We start from the raw sequence: 20,807 nt of genomic DNA, 5'->3' as shown, positions 1-20,807 counted from the left end.
CGTCGTTGTTGTTGGTTCCGTTGTTGTTACGATAAATGTTGTTGGAGGTCTTGTTGTGGAGGTATATACGGTGTTGTGGGAATGTAGTATCTTCTTGTTGTTGCTGTTGTAGTTGTTGTTGTAGCTTGTCGGGATTCTGTGCCCGGCACCGCGTATGCTGGCACAAAAATTTAGATTTAATTTAGCATACTTTTTTTATTTATTTTTAAACCTTACCATAATAAAGTAAGTTGAAGTCCACTCTCCTGCGTGGAATAAAAGATACAAAAACCACAACTTTAGTAACATCAGATTTAACGAGCGTAAATCTGCGCTGGTTTCTTCGCAAGCGTTCTACTGAATTTGGACGATTTTTATGAAAACTCGTGATTGTAACTCCAGCTCCTGGACTTGCATGGTAATTCTAAAAAATACAAAAATTAAACAAAATAAATTTGCATAAGTTTTAATAAATTTATGTATAATACAAAATAAAGTTATTTTTTAAAAAATTAGGAGTTTTGGCCAAATTTATGTAGAATAGATTTAGATTTGTTTAAAAAATAGTTAAAAAAGTATAGTATTTTAGGCAATTGTAAAGTTTTTTAACTGAGGATCTGTTTCCAATGCAATTGTTTGTTTTATTTAGTTGTACAGTTTTAAAAAGCTTCACATTGTAAAAAACAAAATGCTTTATTTCAGCACCGTAAAACATATAGTGTTTTTTTTGTAATTACAAATTTGTATCTGTTGTAACATATAGTAGGGCGGGGGATGGGACACCTTTAACACATAATATCCAAATATCCTGATCATGTTTTAAACAATTAACAACGGTCTATGGGAGTCGTGAAGATACGGTTTTACAATTTTTTGAATGTTCTTTGTTTACCACCAAATGGGACGAGAAAATGGGATGAAAACGTGTCCCATCTTTCCTCGCCCTACTATATGTATTATACACTACTGTACACCGCATATTTTAACATCAGAGAATAAAATTTTTCATACCTACCGAAAATCTTAAGAAAATATGTTTTGGTCTTTCAAGTGCAGGTTGAATATACCATGACCTTCCATAGTTAAACCTACGCTCATATGGTGTAACTGTTCGGTATGACTGTTGTATCAGATCATGGGTTCGGGTGCATTGAGTATTGTGGCGGCAAACTGTGCAGTGAAATAACTTTGATTAAACTCTGCAGTAAAACAACTTTGATAAACTGTGCAGTGAAATAACTTTGGTTAATTTTTGCAGTAAAACAACTTTGATAAACTGTGCAGTGAAATAACTTTGGGTAAACTGTGTGGTAAATCAACTTTGGGTTAAACTGTGGGGTAAAATACTTTATGTTAAACTGTGCAGTAAAACAACTTTGGGTAAATTGTGCAGTAAAACAACTTTGATAAACTGTGCAGTGAAATAACTTTGGGTAAACTGTGCGGTAAAACAACTTTGGGTTAAACTGTGGGGTAAACTGTGCAGTAAAACAATTTTGGGTAAACTGTGCATTCAGTTTGATATTTTAAAGAAATGTTAAATTATACAAACTTTTTTATGATAATTCTTATGCCTAAATTTCCCAATTACTATACAGTTACATAGGTATTGCATTTGCTCCACACTTTATTACAGTTAAAATTTCTAGTCCTTTTATTATTATAATTTAACTATACATATATACAGTTTTAATGCTGTGAGTATAATTTAATATACATTTAAATATAAAAGTTTTGGTGCTATACATTACCAATACACACACATATATATATATACAACAATAAAAAGATTAAAAATTATATATTTATATAGATATATATGTATATATAGTTGCAAAAATAAAGCATTCATTTACTTACGAGCATACGCGGTCTGCAGTAAACTTCCAATTAAAACACATAACACTGTAAACTTAACATACATTTCTGCCCACAGTTGTATAATAACTGGGCCAGCAGATATTTTCACTCTTATATACCACCTGTTGTAAAACTGAACAATTAAATTTGCATTTCAGCGAGCTACACCCAGGTTAATTTTAGCCATGTTTTATAAACTGGGTTTTTGTCCGAAATTCGAACCGTTTTTTTTTACGTACAATCTCATTCATCGCCCTAAGGCAGCTAAATTATTGCAGCGATTTAAATTTTAGTTTCGGCAACTATTCAACAAGGTTTACCGCATGGCGTTACAGTGGGACTTTTGTGCGGTAATTTTTTACCCAGAGCCTGAAATTTTCTTGATGTAATTTACTAAATTGGTAACTTATACCTTTTTTCACGGAGTCTGTCTAAAAATTTATAAATTTAAAAAAATTCTGACCCAACGTTATTTTGCTAGTGCGTTAATATAACTGATACTATGACACTTACACACACATATATATATATATATATGAACATTTGTAATTAGACCAAGCATGTAATTTGAAAAGGAACTCATTAACTAAAAGTGTAAAATTACAAGGAATTTGAAATAGAATTCTTGGTTAAATTACCTAAAATTAAATTTAATTGACAGCTTTTTGGATAGCCCTTTTTCTTTGATCAAAAGTTGTAATTTAATTAAAATTAATATAAAACTACATTTTAAAATATTTTACTTAACGTTTGTTTCGCAAAAACTATTTTTGCAAATTAAAAATAAAAAATTCTAATATTTTAAATTATATATATATATATATATTTAATTGATGTATTTAGGACATATATACTGTAAAACAGAGTATTTTTTGAATATCTTTCCATATTTGAGACTTTCAGTTTTGTTTTCTTATTGTGGTTGATTGTTCTTCCCTGGGGCTGATCTATTCGTTCGTGATCGCTTGTCTATGATGTCATAATGAGCTATTCTCCTTTCACGATAAAACAATAACTCGTTTCGTGGAAATGTTTCAAAATGTGATTTGTTTTTTTTGTGAAAATTCAGAGGTTTTTTCCTAAACAAAAGTTATTTTGCATGTTAGAGATTTGTGGCAACATTTGGATTGAGTTTCTGTTTTGGTTGTGTATATTATGTAAAACTGGGTTATGTATATGATATATTGAAGTTCTTTATTTTTCTATATAAAGTAGAGTGGTGGGAGACGGGATACATTTAGCCCATAATATCCAAATATCATAACCGTGTTTTATGTCAATTAACAACGGTTTATGAGAGTCGTGAGGATATGGTTTTACAATTTTTTGAATGTAATTTGTTCACTACCAAATAGAACGAAAGGGTGTCCCGTCTTCCCCACCCCACTATATTTAAAATTTGGGTTATATATAATATGTGTGGAAATTCTGCAATGGATTACTGGTTATGTGTATGAATCTGTATTATAATTATATTGTATGTCAAAATTTTGTACTTGGCTGTAAATAATAGTGTTATAGGTAAGAGGTTTAAATTCATCCGTCTTTTTTTGTTGGTAATAATTTAAATAGTGATTTGTTTCTTATTTTGACAAAATAAATAATATATATCAGTTTAGGAGCAAAATTCTTTATGTTCTTGTTTGTAAAAAAATGTAAAATATTAGTTAGAAACCTTTATTTAATCATAGAAGATTTGCCAATATTTAAAACGAGTAAACTTGTTTTGTTTAAAGTGGTAAAAGTACTTTTCATATTTTTCTTTTCTCATTTTTTTTATTTGCGTATTTTTGTTTTGTGTGCATACAAGAAAACAAGCGGAAAAGAAGCAAGCAAATTACGAACATAAAAAGCATGAAAAGTAGTTTGAAATTGAGGCGCATAAATACTTTGAACTAAAACATGAAAAAATTAGGTGTTTTTTTTGCAGCACTTGTAACCAGTGGCAGTGGACCTTTAAATGTTCCATACCTTGGCACCATGAATAAAAAAAAGCTGTAACACTGTGTTAGTAAATGCAAAAATTAAAGCCAGAAAAATGTTCATTGTTAAACGTTAGATATATATTCGCCTTGTTATTTACTTCTTTTTTTTTAAATAACGCATTCAAAATGTTTATTTTGTCCATGAATTGAAAAAAATTTCAAAAACTAAAGTTTGAAAAATGTCATGATTAGAAAATGGTAAAACCATGTTGAATTAAATAAATTATTAAGGTAAAAAAAAATGAACCTTTTTCATATATATATAATTGAAATGAGAAAAGCGGAAAGTTAAGCAAAAAAAGAATGCCGGTTGCATATAGAAAGGATTTTAGTCACCACGTAGCAGAATTTCCTGCACCGCCTTCGAACTGCAATGAATAATGATAAAGCAAAAGAATAATTTTAATGTCGTGGTGGTTTGGTTTGTACAGAACTTAGGCAAACACTCTGCTTTGTACAGAACTGCAGTACCGCATCTTTATCACATAACAATAGTAATGGCAGGCGTTGGTAACTGCAAATAGTTAAAATCGAATCAAAACTAGGATTTGGACATTTCAAGCAGATATAGACACAACTGTTATACACATATATATTGTATATTCTTTGTGGGCGAGGTCCTTGTCAAGGACCTAGGACTTGGGCCAGATTTAGTCTATTACCAAAATTATATATATATATATATTACAATTAATTTTGAAGTTTTAATACCAAGTTATTACCATTTAGTTTGCAATCGTAGGCCTAAAAATCCTATATTTTAACTTCATGAAACTTGAAAGTAACTTACGTCCATAGCAATTTCTTCTGTTACAGTAGTATTGATATGATTGACACCCTGCGTACCAATTTCTTCCCTCTGTGTCTAATTCTGGTTCAGGAAGGCTGTTCTAATAACAAAAATAGCAAAATTTAACAACACAATTTCACAGGCCCTATTTATCTAAAAATTTTTTTGTATTCAAATTTTTTGGCAGTTAAACAGCTCTTAATGTTATACTTTTAAAATGAAAAAACAAAAAGTTTATTTTAGATCTTTATAAAAATCAAATTTTGTATATAGTACTGTGGGGGAAGATGGGTAACCTTTAGCACATAATATCTAAATATCCTGATCTTGTTTTAAACAATTAACAACGGTCTATGAAAGTTGTGAGGATACGGTTTCATAATTCTTTAAATGTTCTTCGTTTACTACCAAATGGGACAAGAAAAACCGAATAAAAAGGTGTCCCATCTTTTCCCACATGACTATATAATTCTTAAATTGTCGCTAATTTTATAAAAAATAACTTACAACAGTGGTTGAGAGTTGGTTTAAAACTTCTTGGTAAGCAGGACATGTAGTTGAACTGAGCTGGTCAACTGTAGCTGTTGCTAGCGCTAGTTCTGGTGGTAGAATGACCTGGTTTTCGCACGTTGTTGTCATGTTTCCTATGTTGTAGTTACAGTATTGTTCTCTCTGTATAAAAATAGGAATTCGGATAACTATTCTTATAGTGTGACTTAACAGTTTAGATTTTTAGTAAATTTTACCAAAAATTTATTTGGCCAAAAAATGTAAAGGCAAAAAAAATGATATTTTTCTAGGTGTATATAAAATAAATTTGAGCATTTGTGTGTAAATTATAATTTTTCATAATCTGTATACACATTAAGAAGTGTGGCAGTTGTATGTAAATTACCGTTTTATTTAAATATGGGAGTTACAATAGAACAAAAACAAAGGCATTGTTTTTTGCCAACTAGGATATTTGTGTATACATTATAAAGTTTTATGCAAATTGGAACTTTCCAAATGGTGTATATAAAATTTGCATATGGGTTTATATCCAAATTTGACTTACCCGAACACAGTTAACATCTGCTTCTCCCATTGCTGTAAAAAAAGAATAAAAAAACATTATTATTTGAATACAATCTGGACTACTGTGATTTTTTTTTTAAATAAAAACATTTTTAAATAAAAAAATATTTTTTTAATAAATGTAATCAGATCACAGAAAATGTATAACAAGTAGACAGTTTGTTTTTCAAGATAAAAAAAACAATTTAAATTCACATTTCTAAAAAATATGTTAAATGTCTGTGCCAAATCCCATGCCGCTGACATAGGACCTCAACCATATAGAATATAAAATAAATATTTTTATTGTTTAATATACATAATTAAGCACGTAACAGAACCACAGTTAGTGGCTGACATCAAAGATATAAAAAAAATTATAAAAAAAATTTAAAATGTTAACAAATTTTTTAAAGATTTTTTAAAATGTTCGATGCACAAATTATTAAAAGTTGGAAGTAATTTTTTTAGAAAAAAAAAAATTATAAAAATTCACTAATTTATTTTTTGTCACTTCTCATAAAATTCAACCCTTACCAGTTGTAGTCATTGTAAATTGTGCTTGGTCACATCCTGTATTATTGTCACATAAGAGGTCAACCAATATCATACTTGATACTACGGTACCATCATCTAAACCTGCTGGTCTGTTGTGCCTATTCACCCACACAAGAGCCATTGGGGTGTCGGTAGTAGCACCCATAACTGTGTTATCTAAAAAAAATATATTTAGATTCAAGATTGTATTAAATTTAGAAAATGTGATTTTTAAGAATTTTAAAACAGTAATTTTTTAGTAGAAAAAAATTAGTGCATAATATTTCATTTTAAAATTTGGGAAAAGCAGTTTCAGAATTCAGAATTTTTTTAATGCAGTTTGTAGTTATAGTAAGGTATTCAAAAAACTGTAAGAAGTACACTAGAAAAATATAAATGTATCAAGACCCAAAAAAACATTTTAATAATTTTAAAGCTTAAAAAAAACGAGAATTATTTTGAAATTTTTTTTCTTGTCACAATTTACCTGTAAATACACTTGTTACATTAATTGCTGTGTCCGCTCTCAAGTTTATGTTGTTCAAAGTCACAAAAGTCTTATGTACTTCCATAGCTGCAGTCTGTCCAACCCTCGTATTGTAATAAGTAGGGAAGTTGTAATAGCTCTGAAACATCTGGTCCCAAGTTGAAAGTTGTACTGTTTCATTTCGCATTGTGGGTAAAATGATCCAGCACCTTGGAGGGGTCACTACTTGGGGCTGGACGCCCCAGTATTGGTCCCATGCCGATTGGTATTGTGTGGAACGAGCTTCGACAGGCTTAGGGACTTGTACAGTGACGCTTTTACCTTTCGCCACTTCGCAATCCACTGTGAAAAAAAATTTATTAGTTTTAATTTTAAAAAAATACGGTATATAAAAACGGGGAGAAATTTTTTGGTATAGAATGATCCACTGTAAAATATTTAAAAAAATAAATTTAAAAATAGAAAAAAAATTTAATTAAAAAAAAAACAGTATAGATTACTTAAAGAGAAGATTTGCAGTATACAATAAGTTTTGGTTGTTTTCGGTTATTTTTCCATTACATTTTTATAAATTGGGACAAGAATATAGAAAAATGTGTCCCATCTTCCCCCAACCTACTATATATACTGTTCTATAAGGTGGCACATAGCACTTACTATAATACTCAATGTCATATTGTATGTTATCCCATAACATAACATGGAAAGAGACTTGTTCAGTGTCTTCCAATGTAATGACTCTGTCTTGTGATGTAATAATCGAATAATAGTTGTTGTATTTGCCAATTGTTTGGATTTGAAAGTACGTAATACCAGGGTGAAAATTCTGAAAAAATTTAAATTAAAATTTACAATAATTTTTAAATAAAATTTAAAATAATTACTTTGTATAATTTTTTGCCTGTAAAAATTAATATGAAATTGTAGGTACATTATTTATAGCTAAATTTACTATTATTTTATTTTTAAACAATTGGACTAAAAAACAATTATATATATACTCAAAACTTGCTATAGCATAAAAATTACAAAAAAAATCCCAAAATTAAAAAAAAAATTACTCTTCAAAAAAAATTACTCTTCAAAAAATTACTAAAAATTACCTGAATATTTTTCAAGTAAATTGTGATTGTTGTTCGTCCAGTTAAACTCCTAATAGCTCTAATACTGCTATATAGTGTGTTGTATCCTCTGTAATGGATAGAAGCTCTTCTGTCTGTACACGTGACTGAGTTGCATACAGTACCTAAAAATTTAACATTATAAAATTAATACTATGTGGTGAATAGCAATTATAGATATAGATATAAATATTGATATATTTTTAAACTTCTCAATTAAAAAATAACTTCTGTAATATATATATTATATCGTTTTGGAAAAACATTTTTCTTTAAAATCTTGTTAAAATCATTTATAAAATTTCAACTGTTTAAAATTTTTATAGGCTTTTATAAAGCAAAAATTTTAGACATATTTTGTTGGACTACTAAACATATGATACTATTACTAATGGTTATTTAACATATACTGAAGTGGGTTAAGATGGGACACCTTTTCAATCTATTTTCTCATCCCATTTGGTAGTAAACAAAGAACATTCAAGGAAATATAAAACTGTATCCTCACAACTTCTATAGCCTGTTGTTGATTGTTTAAAACATGATCAGGATATTTTCTGCTAAAGGTGTCCCATCTTACCCCACACTACTATACAAGTATTAGACTTACTTGCTTTGACTTGTGTATTTAACTGCAACACAACTAATGCAGAAATAAATGCAAGTTTTACAATAGCACTCATATTTTTGAGTAATTTAAAAATATCCTAAAAAAGTTGAAATACGATCTGTAAAACACAAATTCATGAGTAAGACAAAAACGATTTTTATCAATTCCAAATTGAAACCGCAATTCTGCTTTTATATATACTATTTTAAAACTACTCTGTTTTCGGTTATATATATATATAAATATTAAATTATAATCTGTAAAACAAAAATTTAACTATAAGTTTTTAGCTTTAATAAATCCAAAGTCAGTTCTGTCTTTATATAGCACTCACATGGGTAGTTTTGAAATATCAAAAAATTGAAACAAAATCTTTTAAAACAAGTTTCTGTTTAAAAACGAAACAGCCAATGCTGTCTTTATATACGTTTTTTATCTACATAGTGCAATCTTTGCAATCATTACCTTATACCATAAAATATCGTTAATAAATCTGTGCACAGTGGTACTTCCAAGTGTCATTCCTAGATGGTACATCCACATTATATAAGGCACCACTTTTCACCAAGTTTCTGATTCATAATTCTATTACCGTACCAGACAGTCCTGCATGTCGTTTTTCGGCGGCGGTGACGTCACACTTTTGGAGAATGGTGCTGTCTTTATATACGTTTTTTATCTACATAGTGCAATCTGTAATCATTACCTTATACCATAAAATATCGTTAATAAATCTGTGCACAGTGGTACTTCCAAGTGTCATTCCTAGATGGTACATCCACATTATATAAGGCACCACTTTTCACCAAGTTTCTGATTCATAATTCTATTACCGTACCAGACCGTCCTGCATGTCGTTTTTCGGCGGCGGCGACGTCACACTTTTGGAGAATGGTGCTGCTTTTTAGCCCCTGGCTATTCTTTAGTAGAAAGTTGACTGGTTCTATGCGTCAGTTACGATGTACCTCATCATCTTGTATGTCATACGTTACAAAAATAATACATAATCCCGCGAAAGCGTCAATTGGTTTTCAATTTCATCTCTAAATATATACATCTGGTGTACATTTATAGGAGAGGTTTAAATAGGACATCTAATACGTAACTTAAGCTGAATTCTTGGAATATATTTTACTACTATTAGAATCAAGTTAATCAATATTTTTTTTTTAGGCTCTTGGTAATATTTATAATTTTTCAGAATTTTGTAAGAATAAATTTTACACAGATTTCGAAACTTTTATTTTTAAATATAAAATTTATGTATTTTGGTTTCAATTAAATAACTCAATCGGTTTTTTTCAACAATTCTAAGTTCAAAACGGATCATAAAATATTTCGTTTTTTATATTTTTCAAGAATTTTAGTTTAAAACAGATCGTAATATATTTCATAATTTTAATTTTTTTCAAGAATTTTAGTTCAAAACAGATTGTAATATATTTCATAATTTAAAAAAATTTTTTTTTAAATTTCAGTTTAAAACAGATCGTAATTGAAAATGTGTCATTTTTAACGTCTTATAATTAAGGGGCGTTTCTGAAACGTTTAAAGTTTTTTATCATTCTTGATTTCCGACTACTTTACGCGCTCGAGGCAATCAGGTGCCTGGTATCATGTGTGATGTCATGATACCAACTGTTTACGCTACGCGATCCACGATTTGCCGACAAATTGCTTTGGAAATTTTTGCCAGCGACTGACACTGCAAAGACCAAAAACCACAGAAAAATCCCGTATTTTGCATCATAACATTCCACAGGATATAATTGGTCATTTATTCAAATAATTTTTGTTGACACATTTAAACACTTTATTTTAGTTTCCTTGAATATTTTTGGGAGGGGGACATTTTCTTAAAAAATTATTTTTGAAAATTTTCTTTAAAAAATTTTGGAAAATATTTCGAAAAAAAATCTTTAATTTTTTTTGTTGTTTACAGTTTCGGTCTTGCCCCCAACATACCCCTTAACGTACCCATGGTTCATCAAAATCAAAGTTTTGATGTTTCTTTGCCACTAAACTCAAACGGAGCTGTTCAAAAGATGGAACCACTCAATAACCTACAGGTGGAACAGCATGTTTTTGTGGATCAATTTTACCGCAGCTTTTGACTGTTGTTTTGTGGATAAAATTTACCGCACACTTTTGCTTTTAATTACCGGGTTTTCCACACTTAAAAGTATTTTTCTATTTTCCAAAGATTAATTATTTTCTGCGCCCACTAATTTCAGAAAATTTTTGCTCAGTTTTTTAAACTTGGAATTTTCACATTACAAAATATGTTTTTTGTATTTTGTAAAGCTACCTGTTTTAACCTTTCTATATAACACTGTTTTCTTTATTTAGCGGTATGAAAAATAACGATCTAAAAGTGGCTGTACACAGTATCTGGCATGCAAATTGGCGTGCGAAGTCGTTTGCAAACCCGTGTCCAATTCTGCATGCGGCAGCGAAATCCGGACAAAACAGACAAACGGGACGAATTCTGGATACTGTATACAGCCACCTTTACGCAATGGTTTTGAATCTTTTTATAGCTGCGCATTTATAAAAGTTTGCTGAACTTGTGAGTTGTGACACACTGGCCATATACAAATATATTAACAATTTTTTTTACCAAAGTGTTTTACTTAATACAAAAAAAAGGCTTAATACTCAACACCTTTAAAAAAATATATTAAAAATATTTTAGACTACAAATAAAACTCACTCAAAACCTAAACCTAACCAATATTCCAGGTTGCTGTGAAGAACAACTTTGATGTGTTTTACTTTTCAACATTGGTCCCAACCCATATATTGTTCTTGGAGCAAGGAGAAATGGGTAATTGGTTTGTTCTAAACATAGTAGACTGGGGAAAATGGGACGCGTTTTCATTCTATTGCTTTTCCCATTCTATAGTAAACAAAAAAATTCAAAGAATTCTAAAACCGTATTCCTACGTCTCCCATGAACCGTTGTTAATTGTTTAAAATACGATCAGGATATTTGGATATTATGTGCTAAAGGTGTCCCGTCTTCCCCACCCTACTATATTTACTGTAATAAACAAAGAAAAAAAACAACACTCATTATAAAAATTGGTTAACTGTGAAATAAAACCCTGACCTGCCTCGCAATTTAACTAAACCCATATAGAATAACAACAATAACTAACGTGCCATGCTTTTTACTTATGGTACACTCGTAATTTTATATTGTATGGCTTATTTAGGTTGATTTGTGTGCTATCCTACAAGAGTAGACATGTATGGCAAAAATGCTGGAGAATTAATGAATATTGACCACTGTCTATACATTCTATTCTATAAAGAAGAGGCACGCCACCGGGCCCAAGATTTTGGCCAGAGTTGGCCCATTACCCTGACACTGAAACATACGTTAACCCAACAAATTTCATTTATTTTAAACTAGTTATCATATGTTATGAGTTATGACCAGTGTCTGTACATTCTATTCTATGAAGGCCAGGCACGCCAGCGGGCCCAAGATTTTGGCCTAAGTTGGTCCATTACCCCAACACCCACGTATGTTATCCGCTTATCTCAAGAAATTTCTATATTTTCAAGTTCTTTATCATCTTTTTTCAAATAGATCGCAAAGTTTTCCTCACGACATGGAAGGACATCCCACCGACACACGAGAAGTCGTTTTCGCTCGATAATTTGGGTTCCGTGCCCAACATCAACACTTGTAAGAGGAAAAATAAAATAAAATTACTTCAGAACCATAGAAAACTCAAGTAAAACAAAATTTTACAAAAAAAGTAAATTTACGACAATTTTTAGCCAGAATAAAACGCGGGTATATGAATTTTTTTACACACAAAAAAATGGTTGGTAAAAAAACATAAGAAATATTGGTATGATTAGTTGATAATATTTTTTTAAACTGCTTTATATATTGGCGGTAAGGTTTTATCTGCCAAATGATAAAACTACACTGTTTTTAGCCAGTTCTTGGAAATAATAGGCCAGGAACAGCAAAACAAATAACAAAATTATTTTCATGGTGAATTTTTTTATAAAAAAACGATTTTTTTTTTCTCGCGTTTAGCCGTCATAATTGATAAGTTGAAATCAAACAATGTCTTCATGATCGCAAAGCGCACAGTTGAGGGCAAAGATATGGTCTACTTATCATTGCAACTACCCCGGGATATATGGGTACTTATGGAGCTTAAAGTCACACCAGGGGTTCCCACAACATACAATGTAAGTTTTTTTTTGTTTTTGTTTAATTTTTTAACAATAAACTATGTTTTTTTTAAGAAATTTTTATGTTTTTTTACAATTGTTGAAACTTTCAAATTTGAAAAAAAAAATAATAATTTTGAATTTTTTGCAATTTTTCATTTTGTTTAATGTTTCTATGTTTTGTTTAATGCAATATTTTGTTCTCACTAGATGGCGTACAAGTGCAGACAGGTTCAAGTGTCACCGTTAATTCATGCCAGCATTGACGCAATCTGCCGAAACTAATTATATATGATTTCCATGTTCTATCATGTAAGGTTCATTGACCCAATATACAGAGGTTACTCTAGGTCATAATTTACTAATGAACGTAAATAAACAAACACCAAAACTGCTGCTTAGTTTTAAAAAAGTCCAATTTTTAGTTGATGGTAAAATTATAAAAAAATGAAATTATTAATTTTTTTTCCAAAAAAAATGTTGAAAAATTTCCCTAACATGATCATTTCACAGTTTAACCTGTTCCTATACACTAAGGGTGGCTTCATACATTATTACATTAATCCCCCAAGCAAATATATGGGGTTTCCAAATCATACGACGTCATTTTCTGTGTAGCGCATTTCCTATTATTACGTCACAATTCATTTTTCGAATCGCCAAGTCTCTAGCGCCAACTACCGACGCATGGTGGACCAATTTAGTCATTCGTCTCGTCAAAGTAATATAGTGCTTATTATCTGTAATAAATATATCCATATATACATACGTGTGTTGCTATTCGTTGTAGGTACATATAGTAGGGCGGGGGAAGATGGGACACTTTTTCATGTTATTTTCTCGTCCCATTTGGTAGTAAACAAAGAACATTCATAGAATTATAAAACCGTATCCTCACAACTCCCATAGACCGTTGTTAACTGTTTGAAACACGATCAAGGTATTTAGATATTATGTAATAAAGGTGTCCCATCTTCCCCCACCATACTTTATATACATACAGTATTTCTGCCCACAAAAGCGCTATAAATGTTGAAAATTATATATATATTTTTAATATTGATAAAATAATGCGCGAACGTTATACGCTCTAAGCGGCAAAATTGTTAAAAACAATGAAAAGGGTATTTTACGCAAATCAAACAGTATAGAAAAAGAAACAGTTTTAAAATGGATAGCGCGCTGGAGTTACAATGTCCCTCACTTTATAAGCGGGGTACAAACCAGCCCGTCCGGTTCTCATATTCCGCCCGCCATACATGTAACCTTTATTCACTTTCGGGTTGACTTTTATTCTGTCCCCTACTCTAAGATCAATTTCGCATTCTTTGCGGTCGACAAACTTTTGGCAAATTCCGATGTGATTCATAATAGCTTTTTGGTATCTTGTACTCTGCCCGATGTATAAGTACGTATTGTCCAAACTGACAGCTTCGAATGTAGTGTCTCGGTCTAACGCTTGTCGCAATTCGTACACCATTTGACCAATCTAGGTAGATAGAACAAGAATGTAATTCTAATTAAAGGTATACAGGGTGGGGGAGATGGGACACCTTTTCGTTCCATTTTCTCGTCCAATTTGGTAGTAAACAAAGAAAGTTTAATGAGTTATAAAACCGTATCCTTACGACTCCTATACATATAGACCGTTGTTAATTATTCAAAACACGATCAAGATATTTAGATATTATGTGCTCAAAGTCCCCCATCTTATCCCACAGAACTATACCCAAGCATTTAAAATAGCACGTACGTTCGACGAAAATGTCCCAACAAAATAGTCGCAGTCTCTGAGCAGATAAACATCGTGTAGAAGGTACTTTACTGTTTCTTCCTCCCTTCTTTTCGCTGCGTGAAACGACGCGTTCGGCAAACCGCTGATGAATTGGTATTCAGGATATCTGGATGAATATGCATTAACTTTTCCACGAGTTTGTATATGTAATAAATGAATGTAACTTGTTTATCCTCGCGTGGCCGGAAAACGAGTCATTATAACACGGGTGTTCATACACCTCGTGCCAGCTTACGAGTTACCATATATGTTACTTTGTGAGTGATTATTTTTTAGTGGTAACTCAGGCACGAAGTGTCCGCTACATATTTTTTATTCATTCAATTACTTTATTTGTTTTATTAAATCCGCCTTTTATTTAGATCTAACAGCATTTCTTGATTATTGAAAACAATTAATGTGGATTAAATATCCAAACAACAACAGTAATTTTAACACTTATACCTTTCGTTCGCTTCTAGGGTCACATTTACTTCATCTGTAGCGAGATAAATTCGTTTTTTGAAACTTTTGTTCGGATTTTTTTCGGCGTAACGGTCAAACCAGTTCTTCGCATGCACCATGTATCTTGATAAATCGACGTAGGCAGCTTCACTAATCTTATCCGTACGTCTTATATGAACGCTGAGGAAAATATACAGGAAATACCTAAGCGAAATAGTAGGGTGGGAAAGGTGGGACATTTTCTCGTCCCATTTGGTGGTAAACAAACAGCATTCAAAGAATTATAAAACCGTATCCTCACGAATCACATAGACCGTTGTTAATTTTTTAGAACACGATCAGGATGTTTGGATATTATTTTCTAAAGGTGTCCCGTCTTCCCCACACTACTATTTAACACAGGTGTTTTGTTTCATGCAACCCTGCCCGTTACGAGTTAAAAAATATGCAACTTCATTTTTTAAATTGTTTAAAAGTTAATGATATAGTACCATGGGGTAAAATGGGATACCGTTAGCACCTAAGTCCCATATTTCCTGATTGTGGTTTAAACACTTAACAGTTCTACAGTCGTGAGGATACGGTTATATAGTAGGGTTGGGGTGGGACACCTTAAGCACATATTATCTAAATATCTTGATCGTGTTTTTTTTCAGTTAAGAACGTTCTATGGGAGTCGTGAGGGTATAGCTTTATAATTCTTTGAATGTTCTTTGTTTACCACTAAATGGAACGAGGAAATGGATTTAAAAGGTGTCCCATCTTTCCCCACCCTACTGTATAACTATGTAAATACTCTTTGTTTACTACCAAATGGGACAAAAAAAGTATCATTTTACCCCAAACTACTATACCCTACCCAACTATTGGATGATCAAAGCCGATTTCCTTTTTGCAAGTTTCTAAGTCGTTTAGCAGCCATTCTTGAGGACGCATAAGGTAGCTTTGAACTTGTCCTATCCACCATAACATGGGGTTAGAATGTACTGCTTCAATGCGTGGCAAAAAGTTGGCGGGTACAGTCCATGGCGAAAACGGTGTGTGTCTGTCTCTAGGTTTCTGGATAATTAATTTGACAATTTCAGCGTCTTCTGAAGTCGAGTTTTTCTCGCCTTTGCCTGAAAAAGATTTTTATTTAAGTTGTATAGCATTGTTTATTGCGAATTGTATGCGTATACATATCAAAGGGAAAAATATATGATTTTTCTAACGTTAAACATATATAACATATAGTATTGTGGGGTAAGATGGGTATCGTTAGAACAGAATATCCAATTATCCTGATCACAATTTAAACAATTAACAACGGTCTATGGGAGTCATGAGGATACAGTTTTATAATTCTTTTAATGTTCTTTGTTTACTAAATTGGACGAAAAATAGATCGAAAAGCTGTCCCACCTTCTTCCCGCCCTACTATACTGCCACACCTTAAAACTGTTCGCAAAAATTTAACTACATTTTAGTACAGCAGCTTTTACAAAAATACACAATAGTACAGTTTAGATATGAACAAAAAATAATCAAAAAACATACTTTTCCATTCTATTGCTTGTTCAAAACCAGTCGCATTTATACAAGTATCGCTTATATTTCGAAAAGTCTTTGGAATTCCTGGGTACGCTCTTATATTCCCCCATTTAACTTGCATAACCCTATTGGTACCGATAGCTACAAACAGACAGATTCCATAATGGTGGAAAAGGCAGCCGAATCCGCACGTTCTTCGCAAGTCACAGTGCAACTTTTTCGCTGTCCTGCAATCTGGCGGGTTCTATAAAAATACAATATCTTTAGGCCGTACACAGCGATTAATTAAGTTAATATCCATTTTAAATTGGTAAAAAAAGTTACCGATAGAAATAGAGTAGGGTGGGGTAATTTGGTAAACTGTCCCAACTTGCCCCGCCATGCTATATGCCTATCGAAATTTTTAAGAGTGAATAAATTAATTCAAACATGTTGCACAGTCAAGAAATTCAGGCATAGTACTAAATGCCTCATCATATACTTGCTGAATTCGGATTTTTTTGATAAAAAATTATACCTGAGTTTTTCGAATGAGTTCTTGCGCTAACTTGTTCAGTTTTTTTATTTCGTTGTTGTTTGTGTCTATGTTCTTTTGCATCGTTATCAAATCGTTCACAAGTGAGCTAAAGATATATTGTTATTATAAAAACAGTATATAGTAGGGTGGGGAGAGACGGGACATCTTTAGCACATAATATTTAAATATTCTGATCGTGTTTTAAACAATTAACAACATTCTATAGGAGTAGTGAGGATACGGTTTTATAATTCTTTAAATGTTCTTTGTTTACTACCAAATGGGACGAGGTAATGGAATGAAAAAGTGTTCCATCTTTCCCCCACCCTACTTTATATTTGAAAACGGAATCTTGTCCGGTTCGTCGGTTTCATAACTCGTCAATAGAAAATATTTGTCTGGCGCCGTAACACAGTGGTTAGCGCGCCTGCCTAACTGAGGGGGTAATGGTTCAAGCCTCGTCGCCGCTAGCATTGTGGGCGGATTTGCTCCGTTACACATGTGGTAAGTTGTAGACGGGGACTGGATTTGTGAAACAGATCACCCGTATTATAACGACTGCCGGTAACCCCCACGCGAGGATAAAAAAAGTTACATTCATTCACTCATGTATATCTATATAGGCGTATTTCTTCGCTTTATAATGGTACCGCATAGCATACACTAAGCCAGTACTGTCAAATATAAATCAACATATCTTACTTTTCCAACGGATTTAAATGTCGCTTTAGCGTTGAAAGAAGATCTCCCAGTTTTTCAGGATTTTGTTTTATTTTTGTCAGATCTTGACTAAGAAGTTCCTGTAATTGCAGTGCTTTCGACAACGAACTGTACAATAAACCAGTCGCCCCTCTCCATATGAGCCCGCCTTTGCTGTTTTCTGCTGGCGGTTGTCCTTTAAAACGGAACACACAACTTTAAATTACATTAGATGAGAAAAAAAACTATATATATTAGGATGGGGCAAGACGGGACATCTTTAGCACATAATATGCAAATATTCTAGCCGTGTTTAAACAATTAACAACGGTCTATGGGAGTCTATAATTTTTGAATGTTTTTTTTTTACTACCAAATGGGATGAGAAAATAAAACGAAAAGTGTCCCATCTTTTCCCACCATATACTATAGTAGGTCGGGGCAGGATTAGACATGTTTTATTCTTTTTTTTGTCCCATTTGATAGTTAACATATTTACAAAATAATATAACCGTAGCCACGTGGAAAAATATCGCTGGTAATTGTTCAAAATAAGATCAAGAAATATATCATGTGATTCAGGTGGCAACAGTCCTATAACACAAACTGTATTTCTATTTTAAATGTATACATAAAAATTTAAGCCTATAATTGGCAAACTACGTTTTAATATATATAATATATATGGTACAGAAAATTTAAACGTTCAGTTAACCTGATAAATTACTGTTAACGGCCGTTTCGTTTTCTGACGCATATGGGAACACGTGAAATTTGCCCACGACATAAAGACGTTGTTTTTCGAACCTATAAAACAACATGCAAAAATTAAAATTAAATTGACATTCAGTTCATTTTTTTGACTTGTAATAACATTAAATTTATTGAAACATTTACAGTCTCAATAAATTTACAGTCTCAATTTTCTCGTCCCATTTATTTTTTAAACAACATGTTTTATAACACTTTATAATAAAAGTATAATAATAAAAATGTTTAAAAACACGAAAAAAAAATTATTATAAAAAATTACTTTTTTTAACAAAATAGCAATTTAAGTAGAAAGAGTAGGGTGGGGGAAGATGGTACATTTTTTATTCTCTTTTTCTAACCCATTTGGTAGTAAACAAAAAAACATTCAAATAGTTATAAAACCGCATCTTCACGACTCCCATAGACCGTTGTTAATTGTTTGAAATATGATCAGAAAATTTGTATATTTATGTGCTAAAGTTATCCCGTCTTCCCCATCCTACTATGTTACTACTATAGCGCCGTGGCATAGTGGTTAGCGCGCCTGCCTGTAACCCAGAGGTAATTGGTTTAAGGCTCGACGCTGCTACCATTGTGGGCGTATGTGTCCTTGGGCAAGACACTTAACGGCAATTGCTCCAACCATGGTCACTAATGGGTGTCCAAATTATCAGCCACACATAAAAAAATCTAAAAAAAGGTAATCACCCACAAAGTAACATACATGGTAACTCGTAAGCAGGCACGAGGTGTTAAACCCTTGTAATAACGACTGTCGTTTTCGGCCACGCGAGGATAAAGTAAGTTACATTCATTTATTCATTATGGCTTGTTGCAACACCAAAGAAAATGTTTCATTGTCAACACAGTAAATTTACATATAAGCAAAAATACAAACCAAACGTTAACGGTTGTTTGTCGGATGTACAGTAGTGCAAAACTGGCCACCATTAGCACAGAAAAGATATTTTTGAATGTAGTTCCAGCCATAGGACATATAAGATTGATTGGTTCTGAAAACTAACTAAAATAAAGCTTAGAGACCTATATACATTCTGCAAAAAATATCCTAGCTAGTTAATGTATTCTCATAACAGTTAATATATATAGCAGGGTAGGGGGAAATGGTACACTTTTCATTCTATTTTCTTGTTTTATTCGGTAGTCAACAAAGAACATTTAAAAGAATATAAAACCGTATCCCCACGACTCCTATATACACCGTTGTTAACTGTTTATAACACGATCGGGATATTTGGATAAAATGCTAAAGGTGCCCCGTCTTCCCTAACCCAACTATACATAAATTCTAAAAATATTTTTCTGTAAAACCTATGCGTATAACTGCAGAGCCATATAACTGCGCATAACTATGTAGGAACCAGCATAATGGCTGGGTTATGTGTATAGATAGCTCATCAGTTTGTAATAGCCAAGCCTACGGCAATATAAGGAGATGGTCAAATCTCAAAGATCTATATAGAGCTTAAACCATACTTTTGTAGTTAGTACGCATTACCACTTCAATGTATTTTAAACAACACTGAAATTGACACGATGCTTAGCAGTGTAATTAGTTTTTTTTAGCGTAAATCAAGTTTGAAAACCCACATGATAATATGCATGACCTGCAATAACCCCGAATACACGTGATGCCTACGTGATCAAGGCGTGCTACTGAACTGATGTCCGATCTACACGCACCGCTGAATTAAATCTGCGTCATGGTACTGGTTTAACCGCTCAGTATTCCAGTAAAACTCGGTTTTAAAATATACGTTAGAAATAGGAATTGGCAAGTTTTTAAATTAAAATCCCACATTAGAAATTTGAAGGGGCGAATTTAAAATTAGAAAGCGCCCTTTAAATCTACGTATGCGTTCACAAATTTTGCAACACTTACGAATGCACAACAAATTGGTAATAATAAAAACATAACTTGCTGAAAATATAACATCTAACGTAATTTCGCGTCTATGTAATTAGTGTTTTAGCAGTATTTTTTTGACAAGGCAGCTTGAAATACTCTGTTGGTCATACAGTGCGGTGGGGGAAGATGGGACACCTTTTTCCTGTATTTTCTCGTCCCATTTATTAGTAAACAAAGAACATTCAAAGAATTATAAAACTATACCCTCACGACTCCTATAGACTGTTGTAAGTTGTTTAAAACACGATTAGGATACTTAGATATTATGTACCAAAGGTGTCCCATCTTCCCTCACTCCACTATACATTAGACAAAAAAAACCTCAAAATTAATTACGCAAAAACTTACATCAGTGGTAACTCGTAAACGGCACAAAGTGTGTATAACAGAATATCCGTGTTATAACGTCTGTCATTGCCTACCACGCGAGGATAAATTTCCTATATTATACATTTATTTGTATACGGACTTACTCTATAGTTAAACCTGTGCGACTAGGCGTATCGCACCAATC

At 32.1% G+C, this 20,807-nt stretch overlaps 4 protein-coding genes across 5 annotated transcripts in view; 1 reads left to right on the top strand and 3 right to left on the bottom strand.

Annotated features, from left to right (window-relative positions):
• LOC100179997 (AP-1 complex subunit beta-1) overlaps positions 1-13,389 on the top strand; it is a 41,770-nt gene extending 28,381 nt beyond the window's left edge. Inside the window, exons 19-23 of the mRNA XM_002122380.5 lie at positions 10,368-10,494; positions 11,168-11,252; positions 12,024-12,122; positions 12,486-12,643; positions 12,836-13,389. Coding sequence (XP_002122416.3) covers positions 10,368-10,494; positions 11,168-11,252; positions 12,024-12,122; positions 12,486-12,643; positions 12,836-12,910 — 544 coding nt within the window. The 3' untranslated portion in view covers positions 12,911-13,389. The remainder of the gene's footprint in view (positions 1-10,367; positions 10,495-11,167; positions 11,253-12,023; positions 12,123-12,485; positions 12,644-12,835) is intronic.
• LOC113474657 lies at positions 7-2,550 on the bottom strand. The gene is made up of 4 exons (XM_026836582.1): positions 1,840-2,550; positions 995-1,149; positions 217-403; positions 7-157 (listed from the first exon to the last, which is right to left on the bottom strand). Exons 1-4 carry the CDS (start codon positions 1,901-1,903, stop codon positions 27-29), a joined length of 537 nt encoding a protein of 178 aa, XP_026692383.1. The 5' UTR covers positions 1,904-2,550; the 3' UTR covers positions 7-26.
• LOC100180718 lies at positions 3,594-8,580 on the bottom strand. Of its 2 annotated transcripts, none has more exons than XM_018814122.2 (9): positions 8,426-8,580; positions 7,798-7,940; positions 7,352-7,520; positions 6,695-7,036; positions 6,208-6,384; positions 5,672-5,703; positions 5,122-5,286; positions 4,615-4,714; positions 3,594-4,338 (listed from the first exon to the last, which is right to left on the bottom strand). In XM_018814122.2, exons 1-9 carry the CDS (start codon positions 8,496-8,498, stop codon positions 4,259-4,261), a joined length of 1,281 nt encoding a protein of 426 aa, XP_018669667.1. In that variant the 5' UTR covers positions 8,499-8,580; the 3' UTR covers positions 3,594-4,258. The 2 variants fall into 2 exon arrangements, with proteins under 2 accessions (XP_018669667.1, XP_002119262.1); XM_002119226.5 differs by having other exon boundaries at positions 3,594-4,192; positions 8,426-8,535.
• A 401-nt stretch (positions 13,390-13,790) lies between the features above and the next one.
• Positions 13,791-19,436, bottom strand: LOC100184572 (alpha-(1,6)-fucosyltransferase-like). The gene is made up of 9 exons (XM_018814150.2): positions 19,262-19,436; positions 18,326-18,417; positions 17,614-17,806; positions 16,912-17,017; positions 16,401-16,638; positions 15,724-15,982; positions 14,865-15,044; positions 14,379-14,526; positions 13,791-14,114 (listed from the first exon to the last, which is right to left on the bottom strand). Exons 1-9 carry the CDS (start codon positions 19,351-19,353, stop codon positions 13,791-13,793), a joined length of 1,632 nt encoding a protein of 543 aa, XP_018669695.1. The 5' UTR covers positions 19,354-19,436.
• Positions 19,437-20,807: the final 1,371 nt, after the last annotated feature.

Source organism: Ciona intestinalis, chromosome 11 (assembly GCF_000224145.3).
Source record: "Ciona intestinalis chromosome 11, KH, whole genome shotgun sequence".
In the NCBI taxonomy this organism is placed as follows: Eukaryota; Metazoa; Chordata; class Ascidiacea; order Phlebobranchia; family Cionidae; genus Ciona; species Ciona intestinalis.
Note: the sequence above shows the minus strand (reverse complement) of the source record. Positions and strands in the feature narration are given on the sequence as shown.

Bases quoted from the DNA above. Each gene is read 5' to 3' on its own strand.
- LOC100180718 (XM_018814122.2), bottom strand. From the start codon at position 8,498: ATGAGTGCTATTGTAAAACTTGCATTTATTTCTGCATTAGTTGTGTTG. The intron at 7,037-7,351 runs GTAAGTGCTATG...TTTTTTTCACAG, and splicing joins ATATGACATTGAGTATTATA to TGGATTGCGAAGTGGCGAAA. The intron at 4,715-5,121 runs GTAAGTTATTTT...TTTTGTTATTAG, and splicing joins ACCAACTCTCAACCACTGTT to AACAGCCTTCCTGAACCAGA.
- LOC113474657 (XM_026836582.1), bottom strand. From the start codon at position 1,903: ATGTATGTTAAGTTTACAGTGTTATGTGTTTTAATTGGAAGTTTACTG. The intron at 1,150-1,839 runs GTAAGTAAATGA...TTCACTGCACAG, and splicing joins ACTGCAGACCGCGTATGCTC to TTTGCCGCCACAATACTCAA. The intron at 158-216 runs GTAAGGTTTAAA...TTTTTGTGCCAG, and splicing joins CTTCAACTTACTTTATTATG to CATACGCGGTGCCGGGCACA.
- LOC100184572 (XM_018814150.2), bottom strand. From the start codon at position 19,353: ATGGCTGGAACTACATTCAAAAATATCTTTTCTGTGCTAATGGTGGCC. The intron at 17,018-17,613 runs GTAAGATATGTT...ATATATCTTTAG, and splicing joins CATTTAAATCCGTTGGAAAA to CTCACTTGTGAACGATTTGA. The intron at 16,639-16,911 runs GTATAATTTTTT...GTATTTTTATAG, and splicing joins AACTCATTCGAAAAACTCAG to AACCCGCCAGATTGCAGGAC.